Genomic DNA, 14959 nt, shown 5'->3' with positions numbered 1-14959 from the left:
AAAGCCTTTGGGTTCTGGCATTATGGACAGGGTATAATCGAGATAGCCACTTCAGCTACTAAGGATATAATTTTAGTGCCATTTAGGTCATGATCTTACAGGAATTTCCTCTGTAACTACGGGATGAGCTTTCTTGAACAGAAAGGCTTTCCGGAGATACAAAGTTTCCATTGTAACAACAGGTCAACAGGGTTTGAATTAGATTAAGTATTTTTTGTGAAAGTACTGATGACTAAGAAGAGCTGAAAGCTGATTAAATGTCACAGTTGGTAGTATTCAGACAGGGACTCAGATATGTTCATCTAAATAGTCTTGACAGTAAATTTTGCTTACTTTTATGTTTGAGTTTGGTTTTTACGGATTTTTTTGTAGTACCTGATTTGATCAACTCCTCCAGTGAAACTTTTAGCAATTTTTATGATTGTAGCATTTAGAAGCTAGAATTCCCCTGCACTGCTCTTAAGAAGTCAAATGTTTCACCTGCACATGACAAATGAGATCAATAAATATCATTTCCCATCTCAGTTCAAAAAATTATAAATTCACCTAACAACCACAAAAAACCACACCCTTTTGTTCAAATAAGGCATATGTTCTTACGCAAAGGCTGTTATCTGCAGGTCCAAGTCAAAATGAGCCAGCGTTTCATGAGTTCTGTAATTTCCTAAATACCTAGTATAGATTTCTTGTCAGCTCATCTAATTCTTATGTATACCTGGTTCAGTAAGTGGATAACTAAGGGAATTTTCTCCCTTAAATGAACTAGCTTAAACAAACAAGAAGAAAATTATTCCTTATTTTCGATAATTTCCACGGTTTAGGTACCTACAGCGTTTTTTACTGTCAATTAGAAGATGGCATTCAGTTTAAGCATTATACCTTTCACCACACAGTCTTTTGTGCCCAATCTACTATACTTTACTCTGGAGAAACAGTACAGTTTCTATGGTACAGTTTTTTGCCATAGATGGAGTAGTGTGTCTTGTAGTTAAACAGCTATATGTATATAGTTTAAGTTAAGTTAGATATTGATAGGGCTACTGAAGGGAAGTAACAGCATTTGTAGACTGAGTTCTTCAAACCTGTTTTCAGGTATGCTCCCTTATTGTCAGGAAGTGAATATCTAGAGGAAAACGTAGTATGCTATCAGCATGCTATTTGCACTTCTCTACTGAAAAAGGTGCATTCAGATGTTGAACTGGATATAATCTGTTTTGCACTGAATTTGATGAGTGATTCAATGTCCCAGAGAACCCACATACATCTAATACCTGCCACGTGCTCTTAGTTCCAGGCAGTAACAGGGTAGAAATACCCACTGCCATGAAATCACTGACTTTCCATCCTGCTTTGATTCTGCAAATCTTTATTAAGATAGCGTATCCAAAGCCATGCTTGTTTTTGACTCCCCACTGATAATTTCTGTGCATTTGTTTCCAAAGCTTCCTAATTCTTACCAGCTGGCAGGTATAAATCCCATCCCAGTAATAAGATGGCTTGTTTCTGTGTACAGAGCACTGATTGAGATCTTCCTCACAAATATCCATACACACAACCTGTGATCTGAGACTACTAAGATTATCTACAGGCTTCACAGAATCTAGTTGAAAAGGAGAAATCAAAAGTAAGAGATTCCATTGGGGAATATAAGTACTTAGAAATAAATTGTCACGTTTGTGTGAAGAATTTTCATTTACTTCTAAGAACATAATACTCTGGAACGACATTGTGTGTCCCCTGCTAGCCAGATAACACACATTTAGCATGCAGTCATACTCGAATAACTTTGCCATTTTGCACACACGTATGCATATGCATGTTACCCCAATACAATGAAAATATATGATATCTAGCCTTGAAGTGTCTCTGTTCTGCTCACAGTGTACCTCAAGCCCTTCTGCTTTAGAGCAGAGTCAATTTGTGGAGAAGAGAAAGGCTATAAAGAGTATTGCCTTCCTCCCCCAGCAAACTGAGAATCCATGGTCTGAAATCCAGACGGGTGCAACTCGTGTTTTGCTGCTGTCTGAAATCTGAGCTCCTTTTCTTTAGCTGAATAAGCAGCATTGCACTGAAAACTAGAGAAGCACAAATCCCATTACACAGCACCCTGAGGCTGGGCTTCATGTTACAGACGTAACATGCCCCTCTGCTTGTTCAGAGAAGCTGGGGAGTGCATGGAGAGGGGAAAGGGATCAGTAAGCATTGTGAAAGAGCCTCTGTGAAGATGAAAGTCTCAACAACCATTTCCCTCAGGAAGCAAAAGATGAAATATTCTATACTACTTGCTAATTAAAAATTCAAACTGTTGCCTTATGAAAGAGAGGCTTACTTTTATCTTGAAACTCTGAAGTTTTTAAGACTTACTCCTAAATAAACTGTCAGGGATTTTTCCATCTTGGAAAATCCTCATATTTTTTCAACCTAAGATTCTTCTCTGGAGTAGAGGCCGGGGTGGGTGTACCTTCCTAATTTCAAAGCTTAGGCACTGTGTGGGCTGGCAGCCTGTGAAGGAAGCCACAGCACGCATTCAGAGCCTTACATCTCCAAGAATAATGGTGGATAGGTTCAGCAACAGCCTGCAACTTATTCTCTGAGGTCTATTGAAGGGCTCAAAAGCATTCTCCACAGGAAACACAGGTGGTGAGAGCTTCAGCAGGCTGCATACTGGGGGAATCGGAGACAAGCCAGAGCTGAAACACATTTATTACCACAGGAAATGAATTCAAATTAAACATTGCAAACAAAACAGTGGGGAAGACTGAGCAGTCAGCCTGCCTTTAGTGGCAGACAATCTCATGGCTGGGACTGAAGTTCAGTGGTCTGTTACACAGTTCCTACCTACAAGTCACTTCTGAGTTTACCAGGACAGTATCAACTCTTGGTGATGAAAGAGAAGCAAAGAAGAAAGAGATGGAGTATATTATGTACTAGTATGAATTTTCCCCTTCAAATAAACTTACACCCATTTTATGCAGCACTAGAGCTCAGAAAGTTAGCAATATTTCTCACCAACAATAAGCCAGAAAAATGTATTAGAAAGTAAATGGACAAGCAACCCAAGAAACTATCGGTATAATCTCCATTATGCTTTGGAATCAGACAAAAATGTATTATACTCTTACATATCAGGTATCAATATTTGGAAGGAATAACTATTGTGTATTACCAATAACTTGAGCTCATAGAAGTGCTTATCTACATGCTTATTTATAGACATCATAAACAAAAGTCTGACAAAAATGTATTTTCTAATGTTTCCATGGTACATTATTAATCACACCGATCACATTATGACTTTATGTCTAATTCATCCTTAACGTCAGCAAAATGTTAACAGAAACCACTGAAATCATGAAGAATTTTCTCCCATACCTACTCAGAATTTAGGGACCTTGTCATTCACAGCCCTTGGTCTCCCAAACTGGGGGCCACTATTATCAACTTGTAAGCTCTGTGTTACCATGTGGTGGAGATACTGTTACGGTGGTTGCTTGGGTTACCAACAGTATATGATTATGTTCACTTGAGACACCTGTGCCTGTTGCAGGACCAACACTGACAGCAACTGAAGGATGTTAACAACATGTAGTTAAGTGCCAAAACACCACAGATGAGACATAGTTCTCCTCACCCATGGTTAAATAAGGCAATTCCACAACTGTCAAGCTAGCTGAGATCAGACAGTAGAGGAAGATGACCTGTTTGAATCTGAAGTAGTGCTCATGGCAGAGAGAAACACTAGAAAAAACTTGTGAAGTCAAAAGTGAAAAAAGCCATGCTGCATTTGCAGCTTAGGTTATAACTCTGCAGACAATTTTCATTTCAAGAAAAGGCATTTGTTACTATCCATTTGGTTAAGAATCAAGTAATTTGCTCTAGGACAGCAACTGTTGACCTCTCAGGCTACCACAAGGTTATTGTTCCTGACTGCAATGTACTACACTGTCTCTCCAAAGAGTAAGGCATAAATTGGAAGATTCAGGCCTTTTCCTCACAGTATTTAACTGTCCAGTACATCCAAGAAACTGCCTCACATTCCAGAACTGTAACCCTAGTCTTTAGGCAGTAAAGAACAGATCACAACCAGGACAAAACTTATTCATGTTGTAGGCTGAGCTTCCTTAGAGACTAATTTTTGTAGGACAAACTAAGACCTGTTTACTTTTGAAGGTTAATTTCAATCAACCTAGGATCTGAATTGGTGGAAAAATCTCCAGTTTATTCCACCTCATTTTTGGCAACTGCACAATTTACCCAGGCTCCCTATATGGACAGTAACAAAAACTTATCTTCAGAGAGTGATTCAAGTTGCAGGAGAGCTGGGTCATCTTCACAAGATGCCAGAGACCAGTCTCTTTAGAGCAGCACGTGACACTTTGATAATCACCTTGCTGAGGTGGCCTGCCCCTCAGTGACTTTAAGCAGGGTGAAAGGGTGCACACAGGTATGACCTCAGGTCATACACTAAGACAAGAGGCATGAGGCATGACACAATTATTGCAGCTGTACAGAACCATGAATCTATTCCAATTTTCTTTACAGCTGCTTGCTGCTTTAGAAGCTGCTAAGCCATTTGGAACTGCAAGTTTCTAGATGATCAAGGCCATGTGATTCTCTATCAGTATACATTATATGTGATTAGGCCACCACACCAAGTCACCACTGTAAGATACTGAGATACTATGGTTATGGGAATAGCACAGAAATCTTTATTGGCTAGAGTTCCTAGAGATTACTAAGATCTTTAAGGAGCACAATAAGTATGACCAGAGCTTAAGAGCGAATAGTATAATGAGAAAGAGGTGGCTTGTTAAAGGAGACATTGGTAAGTACATGTGACTCATGATTCCTGGACTCTTAAGAGCTTCCTACTCCTAACTACTTTTCTTAGAAGCAAGTCTTTCTCATGCCAGCTGTTTCTCTTTCTGTTTGCTCTTCTATGTCTGTGGAAGGAAGAAGGATAGAAGTGGGTTTGCTGGGGACAACACGCTGTTCATACACTGTCTTCAAAGAAAGACAGGATCAGGAACTGTTAGGATGAAAATACCTATGGCAATTCTTTTCAAAGCTGCTCCTCCCCCCATGGTAATCATCCAAGTGTAGCTCTTCCCTCTCTGTTTTCCAAGCTGGCTCCTTGTAAGTGACTTTACTTCTTTAGTAAAATGTGCTACAATATTCTACTACCCAATCCTCATTAATCTTACGCATTGCCCTAATACAACAGAGAGTAAGCTGTTGTTGAGATAACTGGCTTCCATTAGCAACCATGTGATTGGCAGGACGATAAAGTCTTTTCCCTTGCAGGTCAGCTGCTTTTTAAGAAGAGGGCAATCCTGCTGATCCATCTTTTAGCTACAGTCTCTCACTAAGTCCCAAATCTCCTGCCTTTTAGCTTTGATACGGTTCAAGCTTTCCCCTTGTATCAGCCCCTACCTGTCATCAGCTTCTCTGTGCCAAACAGGCAATATCAGGAGTTTGACCTCAGGGCACAGTCCGGGTGGGCAGGTAAAACCTGACCACTAGATCTACTTCCTTATCTTTCATATCCTGCAATTCATGAAGAAGTATCAAATTCAAACTAAAAAACAGAAGCATGACCTTTTATAAGAACTTTCTGAAAAAGGCTCTGTTGCCTTTCTAAGTATTCTTGAAAAGAACTGTCACCCACCCTACTGAGATAGAAATGGATCACAAATAAGGAAGAGAGGGAAAACACTGCAAATCCTTACTAAATTGTAATTTTTTTAAATGTGTGCTCGCAATACCTTTTGGTGAGGCACTCAAAAATATAGTAAAAACCAAAACAAATGTGCTAGAATTGTTCTGTATCTATAAGCTCCAATTGGAACCCAATAAAGACAGTTGCCCAGACTTTCACTGTTTATAAAGCATCTGAAATTGATTAGATTCCCACAGCGTACAGAGCATCCTCTATAAAGCGTTACTTGCATCAAGAAAATTCTAAATATAAGTTGCTAACATCAACTGAAAGCTATCATAAGCAACATAACCCCTATTTATGTGACATACTTGATAGTTGGTACTTAAAACATAAAAAAAATCTTATCTATTTCCTGTAGCAAGTAGATACACAGCCTGTCCTCCTGCATAGCTGGAAATCACATTTTTCCTTGAAACAAACATAGGCTATGCAAGGATTTATACCACTTATGCAGATGACAGAAATGGTGCCAAAATCTCACAACATCCTTTCCCCTCAACTAAACTGACTTAGTACAAATTGGAAGATGTTTAGTCTCTTCTAACATTGATAATAAAAGAGGAATAAAAAAGAATCCAGAAGAGGAAGGCTGCTAGTCAAGGCAAGACATGTGGTATTTGAAGTCTGGCAGAGTACATCTTTACATGTTGAATTCTAGAACTCTAACATACAAGTACCACATGAACAAATCCTATGGCCACAATCCTATATCCTCCTTGCATAGCCCACACTTATCCCATTGTGGATATTGTTCATCACTGTATTACTGTGAGAATATAACAGACAACTCCACCTTCTAACATTTTCATTTAAAAAGACACTTTAATGAAGTCCTGTCTAACTATTAGGAGAAGCTGGAATGCTTTTGCCTCAGGAATTTTCCCTTCTGAAATGCCTTTTCATAATCTTGTTGTGAAAAACCTACTAAGTTATTAAAAGCAAAAATATTCTTATTATATAGATAATTTGGTATGGAATTATTTCTATGACTTTGACAGGCTCATAATGGTGCTGAAAAATATCATGAACATCTGCAGAAAGCTAAAGACCCTCCATGTTGTGAATGCTCCATCCCTGGCAGTGTTCAAGGCCAGGTTGGACAAAGCCTTGGGTGATATGATTTAGCGTAAGGTGTCCCTGCCCATGGCAGGGGGGTTAGAACTAGATGATCTTAAGGTCCTTTCCAACCCTAACTATTCTATGATTCTATGTGTAGTTTAGGATTCATTTCACTATTTAAATGACACTTATGCTCGCAACCTTGTGAGATAATAAATCCTTTCTAAAAGCTTATTTCAAATATGAAAGGGTTTGAAAATGAATTTTTATGTGTGGATATTGTGTCATAATTTAGAGAGCAGGGAATAGAAATAACTATGTGAAATCAAGATAAATAGATTTTAGTCTGGAAAAAATCTTCCTTTTGGTAAGTACTGTGGAAAAGTGCTTCCAGTATTAAGGAATTTAAAATTAAATTTGATATAAAGATCAGCCAGCTGGAATAATGCTGTTTTCTAATAGTTTAGAAGAATTCTATGTAACAAATTAAGAAAAGGAAACGCTAAATAATACCATGCCTGATTTTGCTCTCCAGGGAGTAGAAGCAATTGCTCAGAGTGGAATCAGGCCAGCACACACCAGAGTAACATGTACACTCACACAAAAGGCCTCACAAGATCTTTACAAAATTGTCAAGGCCAAAATTTTATCTTATATACATGTAAGTAATTACCACCAGTAGCACAGTGCCCCCTAACAACACACTGGAGAAAGAGTTATATGCTAAATTACAGGGAATAGTGCCACTAACAACACTTCAGATGACCACATCTCAAAACTAATTACATGGGAATGCAAAATCATGAAAGGTTTTTGAATTTAATAACTTCAGCATTGGTCAAAAGGGGAAATTAGCAGAATAAAAAACAACAACTAGTGTCTTACTTGTCTGAGGTCGATGAAAGCTAACTGCAGGGTGTCTCCCTGGAATCCGGGCACAGGCTCAGAACTAGCAAACACTGCAAAGAAAGGTTAAAAATATTACAGAGGTAGATTAAAAAAAAAAATCTAACAGAAAATCAAGCTCTATGCAACATAAATGCTAACAAGCATTAAAATAAAATTCGCTTGATAGAAGCAGATTAGAGTAATAGAAACATAGCTTAAACTAATAACTTGCAGTGATTAAACCCAGCCAAACCAACAAACAACTTTTCCATCATTTGTCCAATAATCCTGAAGAATAATAGGTTTAGGAGTATTATTGAGAATTTTGCTTACAGTTCTAACTCAGTAGCATTGCTACAACCAAACAAACCAAAAATCTTTTTTTTTTTTTTTGGCCTGGGGTGAATGATTACTGAAGAATTTCAAAATAATACCAATTCCATGGCTGTCAACATATTTTCAAACATCTGCTTCTGTTACAGCACCCGTACTATAAAAACCCCACCTCTGGCCCGACAGCAATAAAAGACAAACACTAAGGTGGGAGTTTGTTTATTGTGTAGACAACAGGTAGAAAGTTCTACATGCCAAAGTCAGAGCAGAGCTGAAATGTCTGTTCATGCCTTTTAGCCAGCTTATTAATAATGAACTTCTGCTCTTCTTGAACCCAAAAATATCCTGCAAAATTAGAAGGCAATACTATACTAAAAATACAAAAAATGGTAACACTTATGGTAATGAAAAAGGATAGCTGTTCATTTAAATTAGGAAATTATTGATAATAGTCAAACTTAAAAAAAAAATACAGCTTTTTTTTTCTTCTCCAAGTCACATATTAATAACAAAGACACTTGCAGAAACACCCACTGCCTCACATCCCCATAGATCCAGTGCTCAACTCTACTGTGCCACAAGGACTCCTACTCATATTCAAAAGTAACATGAAATCCTTAAGTTTGGTTTTGATTTTTTGGTTTGGGGTTTTTTTGTTGGCTTTGGTTTTTTTCTTCTTTTTTTTTTTTTTGTTTGTTTTGTTTTTTTTATGGCTAGTTAGAAAATTTGGATCATCAAGTGGAAGTAACACCCAGAAAGATATTGGTGTCTGAGCTAACATGACAGTAAAATAATGGGCGTAGTCATTTACTTCTAAATGTATGTTTTCAACTTAAAGGAAACTAATGAATTCAAATAGACTACCCACGAGTCTAAAAATTATTATATGGAATGCAACTCTAAATGAAAATAAAGATTCTTATTTAAGTGGTAGAAGAAGTTACTAATACCATCTCAGAATATCTATGATAGCTTAGTAATAGATTAATATAATATCAGAGTAGCAGTTATACCAGTAGAGGCAGAATTTCTTACTCGTATTGTGGTAATGCAAAAGAGAAAACAGTCTGTACAACTACCAGCCTGCAGAAGAATAAAAGATCTCCAGGCCTATAAAATCACCATTCTGAATGCCCTAGGCTACACGGTTGGGTGTCTTCATGGCTCTCTTCTGCAGGTATTTCACGGCCACTGTGATCACCCTTTCTTCATAGACAGACAGGCGATGGTGGCCCCCTTGGTCAGTCAAACATGGTATTTAAAATAGGAACACCATACTAGAGCATGGAATTCTTAGCAATGCCCCATACCAAACAGCTAAAAAGAGGTGCATGGGTTGTAAGCTGTGCAGCACACCAGTAAGGAGGATAAGCATGATGGGCGGAAGGTTTTTTTTTCTACATCCCCTAAATGAGGAAGGAGAACCTATACTATTCTTGAAAGATAAGGCTTATCTGTATCTGATCCTGTATAACTGTATACACTGAGACCTGCTTCTCCCACTAGAATATGAGCTCCTCCAGCTCCGCCATGGTAGCACTGGGAGAAGGAAGCTCTACAGCAAAGGAATGGCTTTAGTACGGAAAAGCGAATATAACTGAAAAGTGTGACCTCCATCAAAATGTTTCAGTTAGCTGCTGCCACGTTATACTTTGGTAGGTACTTTCCTATAGTGGAATACTTTTACTTGCCACAGGACAAATATTTGCATCCTTTCTGCAGCTCATTAAGATCTGAATTTGGAATTTATCCTAATAATGCATAGGATTTAGTTTGTCTATATAGTACCTACTACTACTGCAACTATAGAACAAGAAGTATGCAGCCACAACAGAACCAAACTTTATTGCATCAGCTTTGTTCTTTTTAACTACAATTTTATATTATGAATGCATTCACAACACCAGGGACACTCATTACAGGACAAGCATTTATTCTCACATTTGGGTCATTTTTGACAGGTGACTACAGTAGAATTTGTTTCATTATTACAATTTCATGAGTTCAAAGGGCAAAAAGATAATCTCCTTATGGTAACAGTCAGACAGTTCCTCCTCTGCCCTCAGCTCAGGGCTTTTAAGTTTTGCTAACAATTTTACAAAGCTAATTAAATATTTTCTACTGCACAGCATTTCAGGAAGATATTAAGAACAGGATTAACATTCTTGATGTCTTTGTCCTAAGGGTCCTTTTCCAAATAGTAATGAAACATTGTCATATATACATCTTTTAAAATATTCACTCTCTACATTCATTCTAGGCTTAAAGAGGATTTGGAGGAGTAGGGGGCTGGTTAGTTGGTTGTTTTAATGTGCATAAGAGCATTCAGGCATTTTATAATATAGGAGAATGAAATGCAAAGATCACCATTAAACTGTCACATACAGGAGCAAACAACTGCCTGCTTGGCAGTTGGAATCAGGAACTTCAATGTTTTTCAGGAAAATAAGCTGAAAATACGCATTACATCAATCTGTTATTCACAAGGGTTTTGTTAACACCTTCTTTCTCTGCACGTTGCTATACTGTGTAGACCTTTTCTGTGTATATAGAACAGGATCTTTGGCACAATGTGTGTCCACTATATATATAATCTCAATGTACTTCCTACAACAGGCAGTTTGGGAATTTACAGGAGGTAGGATCTAATGAATAAAGTATGTAATAATGCAAAACCAGCCTGGGAGGTAACACATATATGAGAATGGTATATTTAAATATTGTAAAGATTACTTAAATCTATTTTCTTTTGAATACTTTGCTTTGCTCTTTTCATTACATTTTGTATACAGGGCATATGTGAATTGATGTATATGTGTATTAATGGATATCTTAAGAAAAAAGCTGTGTCTGCCAAAATAGCATTTAAGACATCTGTAACCGTAAATTGTACTCAATTTCTATGCACTTCTAGATTTATTAACAGGCCTCTTCATTTTATTCTCTCAAAACCCCACCTTTTAGCCATCCTCTGGTTGTGCCTCTCTATTGTCTGGGAATTCAGTACCTGATCCCTGATAAATAGTTTTGCTGCTCAGAGTCCTGACTTTGGATAAAAATCTAAATTAGGACAGTTTTACTTCATCCTCATAGCAGTGATTCACAGGCAGGGCAGCAAAGCTACAAACGTATTTTTAAAGGAAGAGTGGAGAATCATGTGGCAACCTCAGCAGCCTCAGCCACTTTGCAGCCCTGTTGGATGCTCCAGCTGTTCAAATATGCCTGGAGAGGAGCCTCCCTGAGGGAGCTGCCAGCTGGCCAGGCAGCAGCCCCCAGCCCTGCCCCCAGCGAGGTCTCACTGCTTCCCCTCCCTCCCGTGCTGCCATATGTGACTGACAGACGAAGGATGGTCTCAACTGAGTTAAGTTAACCTGGCTTCCCAGATGGGAGAAGAAGCAGCTAGAGTGGCCTCCAGAGAAGAGTATAGTGCCTTTCCAAGGAAAAATAGGATTTGGGTTCCTCAGATTCTGGCATGCCCACCTGGAGATCACCTTTCCGTATGCTCAACAGAGAGCATTTGGGTCAAGACCTCTCTTGCTGTTGGATACTACAGCTCTCCACACAGTGGGTGAAAAAGCAAGGGCTGGCAGGAAGCCCTACTAGAGCTATTTAGCAAGGTACATTGCATCATACTTTGCGCTAATTATCTCCTATCCCATGCTCACTAATAGGCAGGACCCAAAACCTCTTCATCCCTGCACATATTCATGTCTGGGTGAAGAAGGATGCCCACTCAACCATACCTCCTTCTGCCAATTAATCCTGTTTCACAATTCAGCTATGTTAAAACACAAATGATGAATATTACTTGTAACTCTCCCATCAATTAAGAATTTCTGACAAGTTCTAATTCCTTGATAAAAAGCTGATAAAAGGTATCTAGATTTGGATGGTATAAATTACAAAATAAGTAGAAAAAGTAGAGAAATACTTCAATTAGAAGAGGACAAACTGAAATCAAACTGAAAGCTTTTGGACTTTTTGGAAGGAAAAAAAAAAAACAACTTATAGAAGCAGAGAAAAAAGACAGTAACTTGGTTTGTTTTGTTGTTTGGGTTGGTTTTTCATTAATAAATCATCAGAGAAGACCACTTCATACTATTACTGATCTTGAGCAAAAGCAAAGTAGCTGCTTCCAGATTTTCTGCTCTGCTTTGCAGAGAAACGCAATGCAGGATGAAATCCCAGCATTCAAGAAAAGATCATCCCCTTCCCCTCCACCTTACTTTCTCAGAAGTCCACTTATGAATTTCAGCAATTGTCGATTTTAACGTATCACTGCTCATTAACAAATTGTTGGGTTATTGGCTGGACTGCTGATTATTTTTTAATGGAGAATAAAAAAAAAAAGCTGACAAGTAATCACATTTTCCTGCTTTCACTTAGATCTCCTTCAGTTTATATTACAAAGAATAAAAGAACAATGTTAAAGATCAGAATAAATACCTAGAATATTGCCAAGGTTTTTTTTTTTAGAAAGTATCTTCAGATACTAGCAACCTTTTACACATATCTGACATATTGTAACATATTTTACACATATCTCACGTAACTTCTTAGTTCAAAACGCAGCTGAGTATACTCCACTGTGTCTATAAGTAAAATTCCAAATCCATGTATACAATGCAGTAGGAAACTACCCAGCAGTTGAGAATTATTCGCACACCCTAAGCACTAATTGAAATGTCACTGTCATATCCATTAATCTCAAAGTGTCAAAGAATAAAGCTAGGGGAGGGTGATGAACAAGAACATAAATCACAAGCACACAGTGAGGCCTGGAATGTGCCTGTGATGGACCTTATGAATGAAACTACAATAGCAAAGAAATCTGAGCAAAATCTTGCATTGGTCCCTTATTCCACAGATTGTAAGATGTTATTTGTTGCAACATACTATTATGACAAGCTTCCATAATTGTCTTTAAGCTACTCAAAGGGTTTCTGTGCAAAAAAAAATATTTTTTTTCTAGCATGCTTTAAAAGCTTTGCAGAAATGAAGAATTAAAGTTTATTCTATTTGCATCTATACAACCCACACCAGATGTTTTGCCATGGTGGAAAGAACACTAGCTTTTTGAAACTTTCTCATTTTGGCTGAAGGTTTTCCATGTCCTCAATATGCTCAATATAACTGCTACATATAACAAAACATACTGTCTCAAGGTTATGTTTAAATCTTCAAACAATGAAACATTATCATGTTAGATTAGCTAAAACTCTCCTAAGATTTCTTCACTGATTGAAGTTTCCACTGTGCAGCAACAAAAGATGGTAGAAAGAGCCGTAATAGATATGAGAATGGTACACTACAGGGCAAAAGCTGAAAAGAAAAAGGTGTGAAAGCAACTCAGAGACCAGACAACAGACAGACTTGTTGGGACTTCTCATTACTTTGCTGTGTTCATACTGTGAAAGTCACCTGCAAGGCATACATTTTGTCCCCTGTACTGCTAGAAATCCCCAAGTGAAACCGTGAACTGCTTAATCTATACAGCGTAGTGAAGTACTGCATTGTTCACAGATGATATTTTAAATACTAGTAACAGAATAACATGATAGTGGGCAATCTTTTTTCACTGCTACACTATTCATTCATAAGACAGATGACTGCTTAGTGGGTGCACCAATTCCACTTGTCTAGATGAATGATTATGGTGTCAGTACTACAAATACTATGGAATTTCTGTTTTCACAACTAGGATTTTTTTTACATCTAGAAAACTGCACAAATGCACACACCTCTACCCCTACCCACCTACCTGAAAAGAACACTACTGAATTTGCAACATCAAGTGTACTAAAAGTAAAAAAAAAAAAAAAAAATTTAAAAAATCAAACCATTATCTGTTTGTCCAATTTCTGCAATCACAACACAAACTTTAATGTCATGATCGCATATTTTTTCAATTGGACCCTGATAATCCCATCGATTTATTTCACACACAGAAAGGCCTTAAGGCTGTGTAACAAAGAGCTGCCAGAACGATGTTACAGTTTAGCTGGAATGTAACAACTGAGGCAGGAGAAGGAAAGATAAGCATATGGTTAAAATGTGAAAAATGCCCCTTAACTCTGTCCCTGGTCTCCCACAAGAACCTTTTGTGATACCAAACAAACTGTTTAAAATCAAATTTAATTTCCCACAGGTGGCTGCTATTTAAGTAGCCGATTTTTTCATGTGTCCAAACTAAAAACCTCAGGACGTGACTTGCAGAACTCTCCCATTTTACAGCTGTTACCAAAACCATTGAGAACCATGCTTCAAACACACAAGAGGATACTTTGAAAAAGAGAGCATAAGTATAAAAAAAAAAAATGCATTGAAAAAAATGCTAGTGAGTCTTTTCATTATATCTCAGTCATCAACTATAAAACCAGACCTAAAACCTATTTATAACATAATGATGTTATGGAAGTAACTTCCTTCATACAGATCAACAGCTCATCCTCGGCAGAGACCTAGACACAAAACACTGAGGAAAGAGTAATCTTGCCTTCAGTGATGGATTAAACCAGTTTTATAAAATAATTCTGATGCCATATATTGAACAGTAAGAATAAAAGAACATCTGACATTTATTAAATCAGTATTATTATTCTGGAGAGTGAGTAAGGCAGTAGTAGTTCTAGGAGGGCGGAAAACCTATGTAACAGCACATTTAAAATTTGTGTCATCATAAATAAACTCAAGAAGCAAAATTAAAATTTCACAGACATTTGAATATTTATGTGGTGCTTTTGTACAATTTATGCGGTGCTTTTTTGGACAATTTTGTACTATTGTCTTTTTAATGGATATAGCAATTATGATCCCATTAACAGTAACAACAGATGCATGTCTCAATCAGATACTTGAGTTAAAGAAGGTTTCATAAAAAATTTCCCAGAAATGTTAACATACTTACTCAGAAACACATTTACAAGAATATGTTTTTTTTTGTTGTTGTTGTTTTTT

The 14959-nt window shown here is 37.5% G+C and overlaps 1 protein-coding gene across 14 annotated transcripts in view; it reads right to left on the bottom strand.

Annotated features, from left to right (window-relative positions):
• EXOC6 (exocyst complex component 6) overlaps nucleotides 1-14959 on the bottom strand; it is a 93164-nt gene that overhangs the window by 18132 nt on the left and 60073 nt on the right. For all 14 annotated transcript variants that reach the window (XM_062619409.1, XM_062619411.1, XM_062619410.1 and 11 more), the window contains one exon: nucleotides 7667-7740. In XM_062619409.1, coding sequence (XP_062475393.1) covers nucleotides 7667-7740 — 74 coding nt within the window. The remainder of the gene's footprint in view (nucleotides 1-7666; nucleotides 7741-14959) is intronic.

The sequence above is a fragment of the Pezoporus occidentalis genome, unplaced genomic scaffold, assembly GCF_034315485.1.
Source record: "Pezoporus occidentalis ecotype Australia unplaced genomic scaffold, CSIRO_AGI_Poc_V1 ctg210, whole genome shotgun sequence".
Lineage (NCBI taxonomy): Eukaryota > Metazoa > Chordata > Aves > Psittaciformes > Psittacidae > Pezoporus > Pezoporus occidentalis.
Note: the sequence above shows the minus strand (reverse complement) of the source record. Positions and strands in the feature narration are given on the sequence as shown.